This window comes from Hylaeus volcanicus, chromosome 6 (genome assembly GCF_026283585.1).
Source record: "Hylaeus volcanicus isolate JK05 chromosome 6, UHH_iyHylVolc1.0_haploid, whole genome shotgun sequence".
NCBI classification, from domain to species: Eukaryota; Metazoa; Arthropoda; class Insecta; order Hymenoptera; family Colletidae; genus Hylaeus; species Hylaeus volcanicus.
Window position 1 is genome coordinate 15,667,229 of NC_071981.1, and position 23,610 is coordinate 15,690,838.

The following is a 23,610-nucleotide window of genomic DNA, read 5'->3' on the forward strand; positions in this document are numbered from 1 at the left end:
ACGACAAATTTGAGTTCGTGTTAACACAAAGCCACAATCAGTGACGTATTATGTCTTCACGTAGCCCAAAGTACAATGGAATTTGGCAGGCCCACGTTAACAAACGGAAAATGCGTATTAATAAAGTTCAATTTCATTTTATCGAAGCAGCGAGACAAACAAATTACAGAACATATGAGAAATCTAATTCAAAAATAATACGCATATCTACGATTAATTTAAGTATGTTTACTACTTTAGTTGAAATTTTTTAAATTATTTTCAAATTAGAAAAAACTGCTACTAATCCTCGAATTGTTTCGAACGTGGGTGCTCCTTTCGATCAGATTTTCTATTTATGTGTACTAGGTCACTGCGATAGGTGCTGCAAAATGCAACGTAAAAGTCCTGAATTTGCACGCGATAAACAAAGCAAACAAAACTAGCAATTACCTTTTTCAATCTCGTCGTATTTACAATCACCATCCTTCTAAACAACGAAACGGTACTGCGAGTGCGTGGTGAAGAAATCCCGTGACTCGTCTCGTTGAGAATCAACACAACGCTTCATATTCAAACAGGCCAATCGTGGCGAACCGATCACTATAACCAACCAATAGGGACGCACAGAAGTTCCAGGCGACTCGATGAAATACAAGTGTGAGTGCCGTGCCGGTCGTGCGTGTAGCCAAACGGTAACTGGTGTGAATCGCTGGACACACAGGAATACTCGCATGTCGCAATAAAAGCAGCCAGCAAGTCCAGCAACCGTTCAGATATCCTTACATTATTGTCGAGTGTGTACGTGGTTTTGTTCCTGTGGCAGGATCTCTACGCTCTGTGCAATCTGTAGTACTCCGTTTCTTTGTTCTACCGAGGTGAAGAAACAGGTAAGTCGAACATTTACTCGGCTACCGTGTGATAAATTCCCATATTGACAAGGAGACGCTACGAATTCAAACAAAGGGACGCCTTACCGGTTACTCGCGTATACATATGTCCCATGAAAACGCTTAATCAATGTCCGACACAAGACAAAGAGTATCTCGTTGTTTTTATTCGGCAACTATGATCGACGTCTTCCGTATTCGATTTACGGTATGCTGCGGTACGCAGGCTTGAACCCGATCGCGAACGATGCGTACAAGTACTCCTATCGTTGACTCTCTGTCGGATATATGTATTTTATTCAAATTCTATCCGAAATAGACGAATACAAACTCTGTACAGCGATTCATTCGTATCGTTTACTTCACCGAACAATTATTCAGATAAGCTTTTAATAATCGTGCAACATGAATCATAATTCAATTGTGTAATTCCGATTGTTTTATCGAACAAATAATGTCGTAAAAGATGCCCATTTTCTGTTATTCAGAGGTTTTATTCTGGTACGAATTTTGTCCTTTATTGCTTTCTATAAGATGCCTTCAAGCAATTTTATCGAGCGCTGGCAACTACAAAGGAATACATCAAACATTTTTTTAATCGGGTAATTGACCGCTTCGTCGAAGCAGTTATGTTTTCATGGCTCTGTGTCATTGTCCTGGCGAGGAAGTTTTTTCGCTCGATTTGTAATACCCTCTTTCTTCGCATTTCAATTGTTTCGATTGCAGAAGAACAGCAAAAGGGTTTTAAAATTATTCTTTACCGACGAATGTACCATCCCTCGATAAAAAAAAAACTACCACTCGTTGACACAAATGTACCTGACCATCGCTTGATAAGATGAAGTAGGCAACTTGGAAAATTTTGACAGATAAATGGTCTCTAACTTCTTTGTGCAGTTTCTTTGTTCCAAGTCGCATATCTCGCGCGAAATTATTGAAACAGGAGATACGGAGTAAACGACATAAAATATAAAGGGGCAAAGATAAATAAAGTACGAGTTAGGAATATTTCATATTGTTTTCTTCCGATATCTTCGATCGATTCACGAAATCAATGCATTCACTTCTAGTAATCCCGCAATGGCTACTGCTACGGAATCACCCGTCAACAACGAACGTAAGTAATGACATTTTTGTACGATACTTGCAATTTACTATGTTTGCGATATATGTGTATATAGAACATCTATCGATTAAAAAAAATTTCTATTACGTATGTTATATATTTTAATCGTTCCATTACAAAATATTCGTACCTTTGTTGCCATTTATGTAGATCGGTAATGTAAGTAAAATTTATGAAAAAAACAATAGTATCGAATATTACATCGAATATAGGTTTTACGTGCATTATCTAATCTGTACAAACGACTTAAGAACATACATCGTTTTGTTTGTAGATTGGAATTTCTAATATTTGCGCACGATTTAACAGTGATAACTTTCATGAACGATCGGGTCGTCGCGAATAATTGCATCGAAACCCAATCGAACAAAGGAACCGCTTGTTAAATTGTGCGCAACGCGGCTTTTACGTGCTCCGATGCGAAGTCAGTACGACAAAGGATCCTTAATTAGTACGGCGATTTAGGCAGCAGTAGGAACACACCCTAAGGCTGCAAGAAAGTAGATAGTTACTGAGAAGAGGTCAGAGTCCTCCATTGGCGTCCTCGGAGAAGTGCAGCCTGCACTTTGCCGTGGCAACTGCAGCTTGACTCGACTGCAGTGCTCGAACGCCTTTCAGTGGCTCTCAACCCTCGTCGAATACCATACATTTCCGCTGCGAAATATTTACTATTATTTCGAAGTATCTATTCCTTTCTTTGCGCAATACCTGTTTCAATTAGTTTAATTTCGTAATTCTTACTGTCACTGAAGTCTGATGATCTGTTTGATTCTTATTCGTAAATTCGAAATGGATGAATCTTTGCTACCAAGTGAAATGAATAAAACAGTTAGCACTACAAGGAAGGTTTTAATTTAACTCTTTGAAGCTTGGTTGGTTAAAAACTGTCCCATCTTTTACTTAGCTTTGCTATTTTATTTAAAGTTTTTCATTCATGTCGCAATACTGTGAACTAACGCTAAAAGTACAATAAGTGGAACCAGAAATGCCAAAAAGCGTCAGCAAGTTGTTGACGCTGCTCTTCTGAGCAGCTTGAATCTTCTTTTTCTTTTATAATCGGATACCTCAAAGAGTTAATTAAACATTGAACTCCTATGGTTTTCATTCTGGATCTTCAGGAAGAATTTACGAATTATTTAATTTATAGTATTTCTTTTTGTTCAAACGTGGGAATCATACTTCCGTTTCCTTCCATCCCCATGCAATTATATCGATCAAATACCAGGTGGTCAAAACGTAAACAGCCTAACAAAGCAATCTTTTATTTACGGTTGGTCGAATATCCCAATAAATTACTCATACTGTCAGTATGCCATTTGGACGCATTCTCTATGTTTCATTAAAAATATGTACATAAGTAAACTTTATGTATGTATTTATAATGAAAAATATATTTAGAAACATTAAGTCTGTCATTTAATTTAGACAAGTTTCTTCTATAGACATACTTATGGGACTGACCGTACGTAGGGGGTTTTGATTAAAAAGGAAAAATATACTGTACAGCACTGATTTTATGAAGCGATCATTCGAATTCTGTTTTATCGCGCACAATTTTGTAGCCATCGCCAATTTCGCAATGCGAATAATTACTTGCCGCGATTGTATCGATCTCCCAATTCCGGGGCTGGTGTACGCAGTGTAGTGGTCCCTGTATGAGTGTCACGTATCGATAAATTACACTATATCACAATTCAACGCGACGTTGGCTACTAGAACGCCGCTAAAGCGTCGTAGCTCTTTTTACCAGACAGCTGTCTCGCGCAGGGGAATGGGATATAAGCTCAGAGACGGCCTACCAAAAAGTTAACGAAGCTCCAGCTACGGAGCTTACTTAAAAGCTTTTTACGTTGTCGATGCTTTTTTAAATTAAATATTACTAAGATGCATAGAGGAATAGTTTCTTTTTGGGGAAATTGTATAATATAACCTTCTATATTTATTTAACAGTTAGTATTTGAAAACGTGTTGCTAATTATGAATTTGTTTAACGAGAGCATGGAATTTTTAATCGAATAGTTTCAAGACAATTCCTTTCCAGGTCATTTGCGTTTTCAATATTTTCAAGATTGAATGCCTAGAAATTAGCCAACTTAGATTTTAATAATATTTGTTTTTCAGAAAGCATTGCAGAAAAGGAAAGGGATCCCTGAAATTAGCGTCAGGACTTGATAAGTCTAGATTCGCACTGGCCGTGCTTGCTGCACACGTGAAAGACCCTTGTTGACTTTAAAGAGCGTGCACGGTGACATTGAAGTGCGTAGGTTAATCCGATTGCCCAGCAGTGTGCAAGATATATCGACTGAAATGTCCATAAGTGTTTCCACGCTGAAACTCTCGTTGCACATACTTCTCACCTTAAAGAGCATGCGACGATAAAGCATGTTTTGAAACGATTGCAGTTTTCACTCTTCGGGCGACCTCGTTTTACATTTTTTTTTTCTCACTTTTTAGTTGACGCTTTTTTAGATCCAATTAAATGCACCGAGCTGGCGGAGCTCATTAAATATCACGCTGGATAAGCATTCTGGAATTTTCTTTTTTTTCTAGATATTTTATTTCAAAGCAAGTTTCCTTCATTAAGGAACTATTCGATATTAGCGATTCAGTTCTTTAATTTAATAGTAATATTACTGTTTTGACAAATTGATCGCTACATAAATAATTGAAATTATTTAAACGTTTCTACCAATACTTAGTAGAAGTTTAATTTGATAAAATAAACACCAGTACGATACAAGTCCAACACAAAATTTATATTTTTTCTCTGCATAAAAGTGTAACAAACATACAAAGTTTGAAATAAACTACTTCTCAATATTCAATCCCCTCAAAAAACTCTCGCAGAAACGAGTCGTTTTCTTGTCTGCAAAGTAGAAAGTCCCCTTAAACGGGAGACATCGAAAAGTTATACCCGAGTCTTTGCCAAACAATACGATTGGTCGCGTATAGTTCGCGAGACACTTTCCATCGGATTCCGTGCTTCCGATTTCTGCGCAATTTACCGCGGTTCGTGACCAGCGGTAAAAAGGTGGGGGGGCGGTTGCATTATTAACGTCGCCCGTTTCCCTGTTACAAGTTCTGAAAATATTCTGCGATATCGATCCTCTCGTCCCAAGGAAGATTCATTCATTTTACGGCGTTATCCTCCGCCGTAGTGCGTCACGTTGTCCCGACATTGCCACCGTTCGATCGCGTCTGTCGAACGGAAAAGTTCACGGAACAAAACGGCTCGTCGTTTATGTCCCACATTTTCCAACAACGGCGTTTCCTTGGTCGTTGTCGCGCCATTTTCAGCGATCGATTTAGCTCGACGCGGCTTATTAAAAGCCGACTACAATGCCAGGAAGGATAAAGAAAACGAACCGGGGGGTAGGGCGGGGGCGGTCAGAGATATCGAGATAAGCGTCGATGAGAAAATTGGAGGAGAGGATGTGCGCGAAAGCAATTTAGCCCAAACACAGCTGACCCAGGCGAGAGCTGGTCAAGAGAAATTGATAAATCAGGAAATGAGGGACGATGACAGGAGGTATTTGTGTTTCACCTTTTAGAAGGGACACTTTATATTCGCATAGCAATTGAAGGATAAGTTCCTTGAATGGTCTTTGGAGTTTGAACTGATTTACTCTAGAGATGGGCATCTGAGATGCTACTGACTCTCGAACAAGTGGTCTTCTATCAGAATGTTCCAAATAATATTGCACTTTGCTCACTTATCCAAAAATATATCGCAAAGAACATGAAAATAGAAGAAACAATCTCAGATGCCACTGAAAGCAATACTTTCTGATTTCGTCTTCAAGTGAACTGGGGTACACGTGCCTATGGCAGATATGGGTACAATCGAAGCAAAATTGCCAAGCATTCTGTGCACACTCGGTATGCGTGGTACAAAGTTGAGGTCTCGAGCATTTCCACGGTGGCGCAATCGAGCAAAGTGGAGATCCAGCTGCAAGGGAAGATTTACGGTAGACATATCGCAAAATAGGGCACTGGTTACGTAAAATCTTCGCAAACTCCAAAATCAATATGCCGAAGAATAATTATCTTGCGGCACTTGTGTGCTGCAACACACGATTGGACTCTGTTTCATTTGTACGTAATAGTACAAACTATATAGAACGTTTATTCTTGTGAACGATAAATCTATACACGTAAAACGAGTGCCTGAGATCAATTGTAGAATTTATAACAAAAGATCTTTCGAGTTTCAGACCCTTGGTCAAAGAAAAACGTTACTGCCAATGTCAACTTTGTTTATCGTTTATCAGGTCATTGTGTACCAATTGATTTTTATCGATCCGAGTTTGAAAATTTGCACACTAGATAGCAAAAGGTTGTTGGAAAAGAGTGCGAACGTAATTGATTAAAAATAAAAACTCGTTATGAATTTATTTGTTAGAATTTAATGTAAAAGAAACGACGTTACTTTCTGGCCCACCTAATATTATCTTTTGAAGATAATCTGTATTTTTGTTGTATGTAGTCAAGGTGATACTTGCTTCGTTAAAAATAGTTTCTGAACGTTTGTGAACGTTTCTGAATCCCCCATTGTCGTTTAGCAAAGGTTAAACGCAGTTTTTGCTAAACTGCGGAACGTATTGTTAACAAAGAAGCCTATCGATTAGCAGATTGGCCGCGAGCCTAAGTCAAAACACCAGAAGACCGACAGTGATTAGACAGACGATACTCACACCTTTGCGTACAACTACTTGGATGCGACCAGGATACAATTAGACCCTCGCTGCTCTATGCGCAGTATTATAACACAGCGGCAATAAATAACCCCTTGTTGTATTTCTGTTCTTGCCAAGGCGCCAAATCGCCAAATGGTTTCATAGAACTGCCGAATTTCGCGAAAATCGCCGGAAGAAGATATGGTTCATTGATCAGCTGCTTGGCTAGAAGACAGAGCCAAAAGTGTAAGGAGTTCCAGAGTGGTTGAAATTGGACAGATAATTTATAACTCCACGATTATGTCTCTTATATTCAAATATTACCAACGTACGATCAGATTTCAACTGTCCCGTGCGGAGTATAGCGACTCCTCCTTGGTAACTAGCTGTCCGTTATTCCTGGTGGCCAAAAATCTACGTCAAAAGAAGATATCGTTTATTGATCAGCAACTTGGCTACGTGCCCAAGTCAAGATACAAGAGAGGCGGCAGTTGGAGCTGGTTCCTCGCACATCTGAAGCCACTTAAATACTACCGGCATACAATCAGACACCAATTCATCTATACGTGGTGCAGGAACGTCGTCTCGGTGTACGATCTTTTGTTGCAGGTCTATTCTTTTTGATAACTCGGTTCTACAAGTAACTTCGATGGAGTGTGAAAATTGGCGAAGATGGTGAAAAGAAGTTATCTATCGATCAACAGCCTGGCGAGGACCCAAAGGCACAGAGAAATCGCAGTTCGAAGTGTACATATGTCTTCGATATACATTGAAATTGATAGTTATAATGTATATTATTTATTAATACATTGGTGTCCACTAGTTCCGAAGACACGAGATCTAGAAGTGCACCCCGCAAGGGTTGGTGGCAAGAAAACATCGTCTATTGATCAGCAGTCTGGCTAAGAACCTGCGTCAAAATGCCAGAGGGTCGATGGTGGCTGAGTCTGAGTTAAGGATACTTTGCACCTACATCTAAAAACACCAGATACTATGATATAAAATGATTCTATAAAATACAACAAATCCTTCAATATCGCAACCTAGAGTCTGTAAATGGTCCTTTGTTACAGTTTCATTTTTGTTAACAACTAACTACAGAATTTTGAGAGGATGAGACGATGGAATCTATTTGTCTGCAGTGCATAAGAACCTGCGTAAAAACGCCTCAAGAGGCCCAACGATGGTTTGAACACACTCTTCACACCTGCGTCTAGAACCCTACTTCTATGCCATGTGCCTTCTGCCACAGTTCTATCCTTTATCATAATTCAGAATGTGCGAACGAATTCGTCGGACTGCGAAACTTCGCGAAGACGGTCGTTATCGTTCATTGATCAGCGCGGCGTGGTACACGGCGGTGGCAAAGTGTAAGAGTCTGATGGCTGGGGTTTGGACAGATGGTATTTTACGCCTTCACGTAGGTCTCCACACGTGCCTAGCGACCGGCAGCCGGGTCCACGATATAGGCATGTTGAGCCTGCTCGAGGTGGAAGTTGTAGGTTGGAGGTTAGTGTAGGTGGACGGGTAGCAAGTCGTCGGGTAGGTTACTTGCAGCGGCGGCGGTGGTGGTGGTGGTCTGCCGCGGCTAGGGGCGCAAGAGGCGTCGGTGGGTGGATATTGAGCGACGCCGGGCGTCGTGGCGCACCGTGCGGATCAGTCGCCCTCCAGCTACCGCCCTAGATACGAGTTCAGCCACTTCCGGCCCTCCTCTTTGCTCGTCGGACGTGCCTCTTGCCGACTTCTGTGTTCCCTCCTTTCCTTTTTCTGCTGCTGGCCGCATAAGCTTTCAGTTTCTCGTCGGTTGCGTGTTTTCGCGTATAGAAGAAAGCAATAACACACTAGAAACATGCTGATCGATCTCGTGCGCGACTCAGTGCTGCAGTGCTTCTGTCACAGCTGCAAAGCACCTCTGGGCATAGGTGAGTCCTAAATACGATCCTAAATTCAGCGTTTCTCGACGTACCGCGGTACCAAGATGCAACCGTTCGCCGCTTTTTGATGTGCGACTGGTAGCTAAGATACGCGTACACCGATGGCTAGAAGGGGAGGAGTCGATATCGCGGTGAACGACGCCCGATGATCGAGGTGATCCTCTAAACTAGCGATCTCTTTTAATCCGATTTTCTACGGTATCGTCCCGCTGCACCCCCTCCGATCCGGTAGGGAATTTCATACCCGTCCCCTTCTCTGTGACGTTTCAATTTCGATCGCTATCGTCGTATTCGTTCTTCGTTATTTATTCAATTTCAAATCAATCGTTTGCGTTACCTAGGAGAAACGTGCCGGCGAGTATATTATTAACGGACTGCAGGTGGTACCGGGTTCGGATATTGTTCGTTTACAAGGATTATTTCCTCCTTGAACCTACCTTAAAGGTTCTTCTTGATATATTCAGTAGTCGATCTCGCCGGTAGATGTATTTTTACCGCAGTCGAGGAAAGTCGATATTCACGCTGCTATCGTATTATCCAAGACACCCGCAGTTCGATCAATTTCCCTACCATGTACACGAACCGGCACCCAGGGTGCACTCGTGTACCAATGGTCCCACCATCATCGGTGTGCGGTGGAAATTCATTGCGCCGGTAACCATGAATTCGACGTTCTTTTATAACGTATTTTAATTCACGCCTCTTGCCAAACGTGTTCTGAACGAGGAGTAGAAGTCGATAAATTTTTTTTTTTATAAATCATGGATCACCTCGGACTAGTACGACTATATAGAGAGATCGCAGTAGCGGTGGACACGCACGTGATCCATGGAACGTCCTTGCCAAAACGATCGGGGTGCGGCCCAAGATGGCTACCTCCGGTTGTCGGCCGATAGCGAGCAGACGGTTGCATCGATTTTCCGATAATTAAAGCATGATCCCCGTTTCCCTTGGTCCCTATGGTAATACGGTACTCTCATTGATTCTCAATTTTCGAAGCGGGAAGTAGAAGGGGCAACGCGCCCTTCAAGAAGCCCAGCGGCAAAGGAAAGCCGCGGACTAAGCAGCCGAAGAAAGTGAAGTTCATCAGTGAGTACATCGCTTTTGGTTGAGACAGGGTTTTCGGTTTGTTGAGTAATAAAGCAGGAACAGTTTCAGGAACATAAATTAATGGGATTGATTCGAATTTCGCATCTTTAATCTATTATTTAAAATTTCAAGGTGTACTCTTTCATTTGCAAGATGTCCTTCTAATAAGGTCGTGATTCCAAGCTCTGAAGGTCTTAGAAAATGTGGTTTACAAGAAAGTAGATTTTTCAAGCAAACAAACCAGAAACCTGCTTTAACGAGTCGCTTGCTTTCTCAGTTGCGAAACATTCGATCGAACATGCTTGAAACGCCCTCGGATCGAGTACAATTAACGGCGAACTTTTACTATGAGAGTCGACAAAGTTGACCATCCCATGACTGGATTCCCGTCGCAGTGGATTCCAGATAGCAGAGTAGAAAGTATTGCGCGTATAACAATTTATTCGCTATGTTTATTCGATCGAATAGTTATCACTTACTCAGCTTTAGTCAAATGCAATCTGATTGTAAAAGGATTTCAAACGGGGCTTTAGAACATTGGTTTTTGATATCAACTTACGCGACATCATGTTTCTCGTTTAATTGTAATCATGTGTATTCTCATGTAAAATAAAAAAAAAACTATAAATATATACATATATAATATATTCCATACCATTTATGTTTCACATAAAAAAAAAAAAAAAAAAAAAAAAAAAAAATAATTCCAAAGCTCCATTTGGAATATCCTTTATAATTCCAACATTTTTATTGAGTAATCATCGCGTCAAAAGTTACTTTTGATTCTACGATCGTATCGCGCATGTTGGGGGGTGCAACGAACTCTGTGCAAACGGTCGCCAATATGTCGCCGGATGAATTATAAATCGACTGCGGCGAATGTCGAAGAACACTCCAGCGTGTGGTGTACGTGGGGTGGCCGTTGAAAATATGCGTGTGCCGACGCTAGACGTCGCGGCGCCTAGAGACAATCGTCCCGTGGGTTGATCGATCCTTCTCGCATCTCTGAGTCATACTTCCGCAATTGATTCGTGCACTTTGCGAAATAGGAGATGGAAGGATCGAGACATCTTTCGTCGAGGGAGACTCTTTCCCCCTACGCTTCTTAATTGGACACTTCAGAGGCCATCCTAGCCAGACACCTTGAAGAACTCAATTTCTTCTTTTTCTGTTACATTTTCTTGTAGCGTAAAATTTCAAAGAAAATATTTGCTGCGAAAACATAAGGGTATTCCAACTCGACACTCTGTAAAACCAATTTCTTCTTTTGTATTTTTTTCTGGCGAAATTATTAAATTTGTTAATTGCTTTTTCTACATAAAATGATTTATAATGGCAGTACGTACACGGTACGAATATTTTGTACGTCCAACAACGCACTTGGTATTTTTACTTTTTATTTTCGAAAAAATCGATTTTGAAACCACGTTCACAGAGTGACTACACAGATGTATCTCTTTGATATCACCACTTCACAAATTCCTATTCACGTCCCTAACGTGTTTACACGAAGTATACAATGCTAATTATAAAACCATGTTACTTCTGGTTACATAAATTGCCACTTTCCAGTAAACAAAATTTTGCTTAACGTGAACGTGCTTGAAACACTTTCACGTTCGACTTTCTCGATAAAGAATGTCATTAATTGTATCGTAAAATGTAATTGTAATTACAAATTTTTCGTGTAGTGTTTATAGTGTTCGCATTTCACTTAATTATGGTTAACTAAAAGCTTATAAAGGATGACCCGACAGATTTCACTCCGCAATGATTTTTCAGCGACCGAAATTCGATGCCAAGAGAAATCTAAGGGTGGCCTCTGCTACGAGGTAATTTTGGCGGAGCCAACAGTTCCTAAGAGGGCACCGTCACCGCCACAGACAAGTCCGACTCAACAAGTCGCTATCGAGGACAAGCTTAGAGCGGCGGAGGAGAGAAGACTTTCTTTGGAAGCTCATAAGCTCGCTGCTCTCGCTGCTAAGCTTAGCAAAATCGAAGAGGCCGCTCGCAAGAAGGATGAACTCAGCTCTGCTTTCATCACCGCGACCCGCGAATCACTGGACGCAAAGATGAACAACACCGAGGAGAAGCGAGAGGCACATATCGCTGAACTGAAGAACAAGCTGAAAGAACACGTTAGTTTTAGTTTTCTTCCCACGTCCAACTATATCAGATTCTGCGGAAAGTTGTTGCATTTTTCAAGAGAAAAGTTACCAATGTTTATCATAATCAAATAAATGAAACTTAGAAGTGGATCTTAATCCAATAACATTTGAGAACCACTGGCTAGGAAGTAAGCTATGAAATTTGCTGTTCCAAAACTAACGACAGAACTTTCTGCAGAAGTTGATACCTCGAACGAATAATTTGTCATGTTATTATTTTGTCTATGGTTCGTTTACAGTTAGAAAGTGTAGAGAAGACTCGCTTGAGCCTCGAACTTCAGACCGAGGAGATTCGTTGTGCCGTTGAAGAGAAGCTGAAGACCGCTGCTGCTCAACGCGATGAGAATATGAAGAGGATGTTGGACCGTCTCAAGGAACATGTGGGTATCCGAGATTATTCATGAATTGCGTCGCATCTTCGAAAACATGCGTATTAAGTACGCGTCTTTTAATATTTAGGAAGAGCAAGCTGCTCGCATACGTCAAGCAATATCCGAACGCGTGCAACAGCTCGAGACCCAGATTCAAGGCAAGTTGGACCAAGCCCGCGAACGCCGTGAGAACATCGAACGCGAACAGAAGGAGAAACTGCGCAATCATGTAAGTTGCACGCGTTTATCAAGTCGCTCAGTCTCGGTATATTATTTTATGGGTTCTCTATTCGATTGTTTTGGGCAGTATCAGGAAGGATTTCTCGCTTTGTAGAAGTAACAATCATACACATTTGGTTTGGTTCAAGTTCAGAAAACTTGATGCGAGTTAAAGTTCTCCGAACTTGATCTTTCGTGGAAATCCTTTCTTGCACACTATCGACAAAATTTACCCAATAAGGGACTTTGAAATGGTCGTTTAGAACACTGTGAAGATAGCAAAAGTGCGTCAGACAGCGGATGAGTGCGTCACGAGAGAAATTATGGTGAAAAAGTTCGAATTTGACAAGAGGGTTTCTACTGCGGAGCAGAACAGACAGCGAGAGATTCAACGTCGTGTGCAGGCTATTCGCCAATATGTAATTTCGCCCTCTTTCTGTTGATTCGATATTCTTATTGTCTTATCCCCTGAGGCCGTTGCTTATTATATATCTGTTTCGCTGATTAAGTTCAGTAGGAATACCGATCATTTCAGTAGCCTATCATTGTTAGAGTTTTTAAGGAATGTTACCGTGCTTCGCCATATTATGTTGCAGAGACTAATCCCTAGAAATTCGTTTATATTATGTGCGATTATGCAGCGTGAATTTAGAGACCGTGACAAGCTGCATCTTTTTTCTAAGGGAAGATGTAAACAGGAGTTCCGTAAGCTTGCTTTAGACTCTAGAATCGCTCTGTATACCTAATTCCTCTTCTGATTTTCTTTTCAGCATGACTCCCTGCATTTATGAGCCACGACATTTGATAGATACATGTTAGCTTAATATTAGTTAGCATGAGATACTTTGATATTTTTCTTTTATGAAATAGTTCGGGTCTGTTTGTTTACGAGTTAAAGTATCGTCTGTCCTTCTTGTTCTAAAGGAAAGGCGCGCCGAAATTGTGAGACAGAACAAAGCAGCTCTGTCCGAACTATCTGGTGTGCCAGCTGAAGAGGAGACTGCCAGCTCTGGGTAAACGGAAGATCGTTCTCGATCGTAATCCTCGTTAAAATATCTTTTCATCGTTGCAAAATCGAGGAAAGAGGAGAGCGGGATATGGCTATCGGCTTGCAGTGTCACTCGCTGAATAGATCATCGGAGTTACGTGTTTAAATTTCGGAATAAACTAAGGAGTCACGCTCGCTGAGCTTGACGTGACTCTGTTACGCTTTGTGCCATTTTCGTTCGCTGGAAGACAAATTTTTAAAGAACTCGCAAGCGATTATAGTAGCTGGAGAGATTTTCAATTTTAACGATATTATTTTACTACAGTTGTTGAGAGACAAACTAAACATTCGATTAGACAAAAAGTATTCACAAGTAACTCGAGGAGACGTTCGTGACGAACGATTAAATTGTTTTTACTTTTTTTTTTTTATCTCCAACTTTGTACTTGTGCAAAATCACTGCCTTCATCTAACTACACACTAAAAATACAAAAAAAAAAAAAAAATACACGAAGATACGCGTACTAATCTGAGTTTAGAATACATGTACAATATTATTTTTTCAGTTCTAACGTGCCTACCACTAACACGATTGTAGATCTTCTACGAGATGGCATTAAAAAAATAATAACTTCTCTACGTTTGTGAATGATTGTGTATGTTAGAATAACTAATATTTTATGAATTTTTATAACTCGCTTGATTTCATATTTACTTTTTTTTATACAGCGATTATAACGTTATTATTAACTTTGTACTTCATCGAAGAGTCATTTATTCGAGTTTTAAAATTGAAAAGAAGGATCATAACGATCATCGAAGTCGAGAGTTTTAACGTTTCATTACTATTTCCGATGTTTCTCTGAAGTTTCGTCTTTTATTTTCCTAGGTTTTCGGTGTTCCGTTCGTTAAATGTTTGCTATCATTTATAGGATAATAATAGAATACTACCGCTACAATTAGATCGTAAGTGGTAATTGCGACCATATGTCAGTGCACATACCATACGTAATAAACGATTATACGTGCATGGTATGCGTCGACATATAAGCACACTTATAATATATATGATAGTGCTTTATACTAGGCTTGAAAACTTTAAAACCATTTTGTACTCGATCATTGTAATATTACTGCGCTAACTGAACAAAAACATTCACAAGATATGTAGTCTAATTGAATATGATAATATGATGCTTCTGTGATGACTTAATTATTTGTCAAAATGTGTAGTGTTTAAGTGAAAGAATGAGAGGGAGAGAGAGAGAGAGAAAGAGACATTTAATTCCTCTACGCTCGTATGGATACCGTGGCTAGGGGCCTTAATTTTGTTCATACTATATATCATCGCTGGAAGTACTGATTTCTAATGTAATAACCGTAACCGGGGCAAAGTTTTCGTCGAGATTTCCCTTCACTTAATAAACATAGGCAGCTGATGGTTCCTCGGTCTTCTTAGATACTCGTATATATCGTGGGATACCAAAAACGGAAGGAAACTTTTAGCTCTGGTCACGGTATCGTCACAAAACAAAGGGTTATAGAAAGACCATGTCGCAGTGATATTGCAACCTACGATACCCTACATTCTAGATATTGATACTATACAGAAAATTTTTACAAAAGGCTAATCGCTGAAGTGTTAACGTGAGATAAATAAAAATTAATAAAGTGAAAAGGAATTTGAACTCGTACGTTGACGAATACGCAACTTGTAACCTATATTGCCGAATGTTGCGATTGATTCGCCACGTGTTGCAACGTTGTGAAGAAAGTCGGATGGTCTCGCATTTTCTTACGGTTACAATAGGTGACGGATAACGTCTATTTTTGCATAATTGTTGTGATCTTTTGCAAATGGTATCTCGTACAATTATAATATAGATGCCCGACGTATGTATGTTATGATTGTCCTTTTCGACTTACGTTATGATATATAAATATATATAGATTTCTATGCGATGGTATATATAATACATATATGATATGATCAATACAATGTACGTATGGTTTATTGTGGGCTTTGGTATTATCTTATAGTAGACGGAAGCAAATCGTCACGTAAGGAACTTATCGCAAAAATAAATTCTTAATCGAACGAACGAGTAATCGTGAGAAAGCAATTTCTCGACGATACATTGGCTGCCTTCTATATTCTTCGTTTAATTTTTAGTTGGGACAATGTGTGCTCAAAAAAAGGAACATGATCGTGTGAAGTAAAAGGTCGTACCTACACGCAGTTGTGGTAGTTTTCTTTCACTCTCAAGTATCCTTTCGTCTTGTCCTCTCCGAGTACCTAACATTATCGTTTTCATTTCACGTAAGTTTCACACTTCTAAAATCAACTTCTAACCATATAATTTCTGAATACGGTAAAAATGATTTATCAAGGAATTGACGCTACGATTAAAATACTACTGATCGAAATAAATAACCGTACGTCGGTAAAAGAGATCGTGTCGAAATCTTGCCAGTGTCTCTCTACTTGTTATTCATTGCAAATCCCTGACCGTTATGGATAAACGTAGGAATGAATATAACAACGTTTTAAGAACGCCTTTCGTTTCGTGCATCAGTCTAAAATATGTAAAATGCTACTTTAAGGCATTATGCGCAGAGAATTTTGTCTAAAAATCGTTTTACTCTCCTGAATTTGGAGTAAAACGGTGTAAGCATAAGAGACGTGCATAGATACGTCACCGGGATCCACGTGACGTCAAAGGCTATCGAATGGCCGAAAGCCAAAGGCTAAACGAAATGACGAGAGTGGCTTTATAGCCGACTACGTAGAGGGCAAATGGCTGCCGTGCGGGTGAATAATAATGTGTAGCCACTGTAGAACGAGTGATAAAAATCGTGATAAAGTGCGTGTACGATGTTACTGAAGGGCCGATTATCGGAGAAGAAGAACCGGAGGCATCATGGGAAAAACACCAAAGCCACGGCCGGTAAGTGTTTAGATTGGTACGCCAGGAAATTTGCGAAATGGTTCGCCTGGCAGTCGACGAGATAGCCCTGCTGCGTTCTCGGTCTCTCTAAACGTTTTCCATGGTATCAACACAACATGGCCGAATCTGTCGATATTAATTAAGTTTAAGTCCATACGTACAGTGTACAATTGCGAACATAGTTGCGAATTAAAAGTTTATATATCAGTCGAATGACGTTCAACTTTCATGTTTAAGTTTTTCGTGGATTTCACAGAATGAGATATCGAAGCGAAGCAATGTCAAGATAAACACATTTGGCTACGAAAACATACGGCGTATATTGTTTATAAAATTTAATCAAAGAATGCGTGATTGCAGTGGTGGTTAGGTATCAAGGTTATGCAGAAAAGCGTGCACAATTTCTTATTTGTGCTCTAACCTCTTATTCGCGAGAAATGATAAGTGTTATTTTATGATAATTCATTAAGGTTTGCGTTCGTGCAGCTTAGATTGAATCCGTGGTTCTACGTGTTATTATTGTCCAGAATGAAATACACACTGGAAACATTTAGTGAGGTTATGCTGCTTTCAATATGGACGCCCCGCGGACTCGTGTGTACAAATGCGTCAGAACAAAATGCATTTGTAAACATGATTCGTGATTGCTTCCGATACTTAACAGATATCAATTGTTTCCCTAGTACTCGGTCTTGTTCGAATTAACTAATGGCTTGTGATAAAGAGGGATCTTATTTAAATTTGAGTCGAAATCGAAGTGCGAACCGATACGGAATCGTTGAATGTATTTCGCGATTATCAATGAATCCGAACTTCGCTTTGACAGGCACTGTTGTTGACGATGAAACGCCGTCGCTATCACTTTTAACCATGGTTACTTTCTATCCTCTCGGATAAAACACCATCTCTTCGTGCAACGTTATCGCGTTAGAGTTTGTCAGGCGTTAGCTTTTATGTATTAACTGCGTAGCTTCTGTCGCGTTAAATCACTTTCAATTCAAATCGATTTTTTTTTTATATCTCGATTTTATATCAAACCTATTTACATATCATTTTACAGATGCAGAATGAATGTGTAATTTAAGAATCATGATACAAAGGACACTTTATCTACTTAGCTGTTAATTATGTAAATTTACTGGAAAGATCATAAAATTAGATTTATAGGAATGCATCGTTATTCTCTCAGATGTTTCACAAGCTCAGACATACAGTCAGTCATTAACTTATTGAAACAGGTAATTTAGATGGATAGAATAGTGTAAAAACAGGTATTCAAAGAACTTTTCCCTATTAAGGAGTAGAAGACTTGGTTTATTATCTAATAAAATTGACTAATGAAACAGGGAAAATATGTTTTGAAGTAAGTGCTTTTAGATAAACACAGCTCTTCTCGTATGATTCTGAACTATGCTTTACTTAAAAAATCCTGGATAAGATAATGCATTTGAATATTTTAGATCCAGCATAAGTGAAGTATAATACAAGAATGATCGATATGTAACCAAATATGTCTGTGCCAATAATTTAGTGCTCCATTCTATGTTTATACATAAATTATTTTCTCATTTCTTGTTAAAACGTAGCTACATATTGCTCAATTATCTAAAATGCAATTCATGCTAACGAAGGCATTCCATCTAGTAGTCGGTTTACGGCGTCTAATCGTTGCTATTCCTTTCGATAATTTCAGTGGTAAAACAATTATGGATCTCCGAGACTCGTATGTAGGAATTAATTGAGCGTCACCCACAGCCAGGAAACTATTTCAACGAGACGAGTTTGTTTCATTCGGGTTCGCACGTCACACGGAAGGTGCGTGCTAGTGAAACCGTGAAAATGCATTCTTAGCGTGCTGCGATAAGAATAGAGCAAGGAAGATAGACTAAGATAACAAATAGAGGAGAGGTACGTACGTGCACATACGTAATCGGCGCGCTTGGCTGCGCGTGCGTGTGTCTTCGACATGAGCGTAGCCACTGTGGAATAAAAATAGGCGTAGACTAGGGGACCGTAGTCAATTAGAAGCTTCATTTTGCTAGAGCTTTTACAGCGTGTGGGGCTATAGATAAATAGAACAAGTAACGGAAATGCTTTGCTTTTATATTGCTAAGGGTAGAGATCTCAAATAAATAGCGTAAATAGTAAGCCTAAACGGTAAAATCAATACAGAGCTAAAGAACAGTTCAATGAGTCAGTTCCATATTTTTACCACGTTTTAAGGATAATTGCAACGTAAATTAAAAATTGTTTTACAAGTATGAGATTAGTAACATTAATTTCTAACCCGAAGTTGCAAAATCTTGGGTACGTCACTGATCTGTATGTGTGTGTATGCGCGCATACCGATGGTGTAAGTACGTCGAATGGAAACATACATGCATCGAGTGGCCTCAGAGCTCACACAAAGATTACTGCATATAAGTCCATACGTTGTCATGACGATAAAGACGCGGATCGATGTTTTTAACCGGTTGGGAGCGCATCGTGTTGATTTCGTGTTTGATACCTTGCGATATTTCTGTCTTTCGTACTTCGCTCTTCCATTTCTCACTTGTGCCATATGCTCGCGTCTTGATCGATCGGACTCACGGCATGGAGCTTTTATAGCGAACCAATCGGAAAGATTAGGACAGAGGTGGGCAAAATTCTTGTCTAGATCAACCAATGGAGACGAATGTGTCACGATATATATTTTCATGTAACAAGTAGAACGTATGTGAATATCAAAAAAAAAAGTAAGCAAAATAACACGAAAAGATTCGAAGATCTACCAATTTTAATTAGCCGTTATTCCTGAATTTCATTGCAATTTTGCCAAATTTATAAATAATTTTGTCAATGTATAAATAATTTCCTTATCGGTGTTGTTAATTAAAAAACGAATTAAGATCCCCGAGAGCTATTGCAAGATATACATTTTTTTTTTTTTGTGTGTGTTAATTAGGATGGTGTGTTTACTTTTGAGTATGTAGGTTACCATCTCTTTCGATTGTACCGAACATTTTTGCGATAACGGTTTAACGATCGTCTGCAGCATCTAAGGCACATTTAACCAGACAATCTTGTCCTTGAAAGTCTCCATTTTCGCGATAATTATTTCAACGGATAACGTACGGGCTTATTCGTCGAGATTCTTGGCCGGTGACCAACTTCATAGTCTAGTTACACTACTTTTTATGTCCCGATATGATAGCGATACCGTGATATCTCTCCAACGAGTTATATAAACTTTGTTCTCCGTGAAGTCTCATCGCTGTGCCACCGCGTAAACGCCGCTATGGTTACACGCGTATCGCTACCAGGTATTCTCGATTCGGATAACGGTACAGGAATGGTCGAATTTAGCAGAACTAGATTCAGGCAGCTATACCTCGTATTATAGGTTTATCTAGCATCAATCTCATCCAGAGGATAAGATCTGTTAGCTTTTCCACCGCTGTTAAAATATTTGATAAGTTTTAAAGTATCAGATCTTCGATGTTCGTTTGAAGCAGGAAGATACACTATCGTTATTCGATCAAATATGACGCACATTTTATTCATTTTCAGTCATAAAGAGGCTACTTTCTAAGAGGTATTTAATACTTTATAGGGTATTAAGGATAGAAATGTATTTGTTGTTTCTGTGTTGGGAGTTGAAATTCAAATTAGTTTATAATTGAAGAAGTTGTTAAGGTGAATAATCGCGTTTGAGTGTCGCTGACAAAAAATAGTAAAGGTAGTAGAAGGATTAATGGACGCTGTGCATAAGTAGAATAAATCAGTCAATGGCTTATTCAGCGTTCGCAGTTAATTGATGGTAACGAACCGAACGCTATTGTAGCGAATCTAAACGAGCATTTTAATGCCGTTGCAGATCCATTTGAATGACAATCGATTTATATTGATACGGTGGCTCGCATACTTTCTGTACCGCGATGGCACCCGACGCGCGTGCTTTGTATTCTTTAATTTATACTTCCACCGAAACGACTAGAAAAGTACGGATACTTTCTTTATGTTAATGTACACTCTCTTTGTGTAAAATTATTAACATACTTACTCAATACGACTTTTACTCGGTGATAAAATTTATCGTACCAATTAAAATGTTTAACTTAATCGTAATTATTTCAGACACCAAGTTTCCTCAATTTCAAGAATTATAATGTTTCGTAACGAATGACTATTATGTTCAAATTGACGATCAGCAGTCTTTGTTATTATTATTTTATCGTCGTTTCTATATCGTTGTTTACTTACCACCCGTGTTCAAATTATAGAACATCAAATAAATTCTAACGACGTGTCACGTAGACTTCTTCGAACAACTGTATTCCCGTCGAGTTCCCGGCTTAATTCGGTTATTTGAATGCTGATGCACACTCATGTAAATTATCTCCACGAAAAGTCGTCAAGGACCAGCGATCCGTTTCGCGTCCCTCCGCGATTTGGTCCTGACCGAAGAATTTCACAAAGAAATAACGGTCGGTGAATCCAGCGACGGGTGTTAAGCGACTCAAGGCCTTTGTAATGTAGTCTCAATCACCGTCAATCTACACTGATCTTCACAATTTACAGCGGAGCCACCTTCTCGCGTGGTGCAGCCTTTCCCACTATCAATTCTGTAAAACGACTTCTTTCGTACTTTATCGCAATTTAGCCAGCGGCTACTTTTTCGTGACCGTTCTGTTCTTTTGTTCATGCTATTGTCTGACCAATCGCAAATTGAATTTAGTTTAGGGACACAGTTGACAGCGTTATATTAATATAGGAAAGGGGTAGAGATACAAAAGTAATTAACGAGGAATATCGATACCTCGTTTTGCATAACTCGCGAGTCCTTTCGTCGATTCACATTTTCCAGTCGAAAATATAAACCACCTACCCAATATTTGTCTGTTACACTGGTCGAAGTCCTGTTTCCTCTTTTTTTTTTTTTTTTTTTTTTTTAACAGTTCATTGCATTTCACTCACTCTACAATTTCCGGCTGACCACAGAGGGACGACTGGCGCCGCGGCGCCCGACACCGGTCTCTTTAGATCCTATCGCTCGTGTCGTGGTTTATTGCAGGGGTTACGCTCGACAGAAAAGCCCAGCTGATTCATTAATTGCTCGCTGCACAGGCAACGCAAATTTTCACGTATTTTATTACCACGATGAAACACACGCATTGTGCAAAGTTTTCTCGCGAGGAAATGAAAAAGAATTCAAAAAGCCAAGAGACGAATATTTTAATTTTGGCAATATTTTTATCGATTCGCACTGAAATCGATGGTAGAAGTTCAACAAAGACTTCAGAATCGTGTTTCTTACCACCAAAAACGTTGAAAACCATATTTTGGACGAAATCTAAAAATAAAAATTTGTTGGTCGAAAGATCGTCAAGCCCCCTTGAAGATTTGCAGCTTTTGCAACTATTTATTTTTTTATTTCAGAACCTTACATGGGATTTCAATGAAACTTTTATCGAATGTTCACCTTCGTAATAGGTACCCATACAAAAATCGGTGACCCGCTACAAAAATGTAAGAGCCTCAAAAAAATTTGTAAGTGTTTCTAGGATTTGTGATCTTTGACTCGAATTTTCGGGATGATAAAGCCATCTGAGCGATTTTTAGCACCTAATAACTTTTATTCGCCTTTAAAAGAGCTTTCCAACGACGTATTCATTGAGTAAATCGGTTAAGAATTGAGAAAGTTATGGATGTTTAAGGTTAAAAAGCCAATCTTGAGTCACGGATTTTGGTCATGGGTCATAGGGAGTAAAAATAATATTATCCAATCATCACGAAATTCGGTATCTACAGGGTTTTTTGTGTGCTGAATTCGAATAAGATCTTACTTTTGCTTTAAAAAATTTTCCTGGGTTAGTTTGCTGACAAATGTTGTTAGTACCACAAGCGATTTTTTGGCGATAACTTAAGAAATAATTTTCCCAGAATTTTTTAACTATTTTTAATGAATTTCTCGCATCGATTTCAGTGTGAATCGATACAAATGTTGCCAAAATTAAAATATTCGTTTCTTGGCTTTTTGAATATTTTTGGGCGCCCCTGAAGTCCATTCACAGAAACCCTCGGACACGGCGAAACTTTTTTAGGGTCTAGAATCACAAAAAAAAAGTTTGGACCAGATCTGAGGTTACATGACCGTGTCCTCCCCTTAGTTTCACGAGTTTATTTATAACCCAATGGCACTCAAGCATTGTGAAACATTATGTAATCAGTGTTATCATCGATACGGTATCAGTGTCAAAATATAGATGCTGCATCGTTTCCTTTTATGCACCTCTTGCAACTCCTCAATTGTATCTTCGGTATCTCTTGTTTTGTATTCAGATTTCTATGCAAGTGTGCAAGCAAGGAAATGCTCGGTAGTCTTTTAAGCCGTCGATCGTTACGAATTACTGCTCGGTTGGGAAAACGATTCTCAAAGAATTTTAATTCGGGCATTTTTTATTTCAAATGAATCTACGTACGGTTACAATTGAACATGAAAGATGTTATTACTAAAAAAGAAAGAAGATTTCAAAGCCCTTTTTGGAAAACCGTTTAGTTCGATCCAAATGAGCGCTAATCTAATTACTTCCGAGCGTGTGTTTTGCCAAACGTTCATCGATCGCTTACGCAACGCGAGTTTTTCTCAGATTGGAGCGCGTTGAACCGATTATCAATTTCCACGCGGAACACTTTCGTTTCTTTTCGCGTGCGTGTCGCGGAGAATATTCGCGATCATGCTAGAACGCGACGGACACCATCTCGGTGAACGTATCTTCGACGCAAATGCATCGCGAAATAAATGACGAACGCGCATGAAATCATCCTGAGTGCAGCGGGGGGTAGATTTGCGTCACGACGTGTACGCGCTCCTGCTTTTCAAAGCGGATTGGTTCGCGCGTTTATTTACGTATACAGTTGCCCCATTTCTTTGCACGAATTGCGTACAGTTGCACCAAGCGATAATGGTAACTTTAGAGTAATCGATCGTTGAACTGTTCCAACCGGAATAATATTTATATACTTTTAATACTCGCAGGAATTAAATCTCGGTATTTCATACTGCAGCTTTTATATTTATGAATGTATGTAAGTTAATGAAAGAGTTCGTCATATTCAGCGTGGCCACAGTCACGATACACATTATATCATCTATCATAGGTATGACTATGGATCACATACATCATATTCTACATCATTATGTATGTTATATTGATCATAGTTTGATATTCGGTATATT

The 23,610-nt window shown here is 39.4% G+C and overlaps 2 protein-coding genes across 4 annotated transcripts in view; both read left to right on the plus strand.

Annotated features, from left to right (window-relative positions):
• The first annotated feature begins 726 nt into the window (after positions 1-726).
• On the plus strand, positions 727-14,640 carry LOC128877902 (calponin homology domain-containing protein DDB_G0272472). Of its 3 annotated transcripts, none has more exons than XM_054125542.1 (7): positions 727-869; positions 1,940-1,986; positions 11,477-11,832; positions 12,102-12,242; positions 12,322-12,462; positions 12,716-12,871; positions 13,377-14,640. In XM_054125542.1, exons 2-7 carry the CDS (start codon positions 1,950-1,952, stop codon positions 13,467-13,469), a joined length of 924 nt encoding a protein of 307 aa, XP_053981517.1. In that variant the 5' UTR covers positions 727-869; positions 1,940-1,949; the 3' UTR covers positions 13,470-14,640. The 3 variants fall into 3 exon arrangements, with proteins under 3 accessions (XP_053981517.1, XP_053981516.1, XP_053981519.1); XM_054125541.1 differs by lacking the exons at positions 727-869; positions 1,940-1,986 and adding exons at positions 8,269-8,593; positions 9,605-9,694; XM_054125544.1 differs by lacking the exons at positions 727-869; positions 1,940-1,986; positions 12,716-12,871 and adding exons at positions 8,285-8,593; positions 9,605-9,694.
• Positions 14,641-16,176: 1,536 nt separating this feature from the next.
• The window catches only part of LOC128878990 (nuclear factor of activated T-cells 5), a 57,267-nt gene continuing 49,833 nt past the window's right edge, over positions 16,177-23,610 (plus strand). The window contains exon 1 of the mRNA XM_054127738.1: positions 16,177-16,388. Coding sequence (XP_053983713.1) covers positions 16,316-16,388 — 73 coding nt within the window. The 5' untranslated portion in view covers positions 16,177-16,315. The remainder of the gene's footprint in view (positions 16,389-23,610) is intronic.

What these genes read in the sequence shown, in the direction of transcription:
- LOC128877902 (XM_054125541.1), top strand. Translation starts at nt 8,521, where the DNA reads ATGCTGATCGATCTCGTGCGCGACTCAGTGCTGCAGTGCTTCTGTCAC. An exon ending in AGAACAAGCTGAAAGAACAC is followed by an intron (nt 11,833 to 12,101) that starts GTTAGTTTTAGT and finishes GTTCGTTTACAG; the next exon opens with TTAGAAAGTGTAGAGAAGAC. An exon ending in AGGAGAAACTGCGCAATCAT is followed by an intron (nt 12,463 to 12,715) that starts GTAAGTTGCACG and finishes ATGGTCGTTTAG; the next exon opens with AACACTGTGAAGATAGCAAA.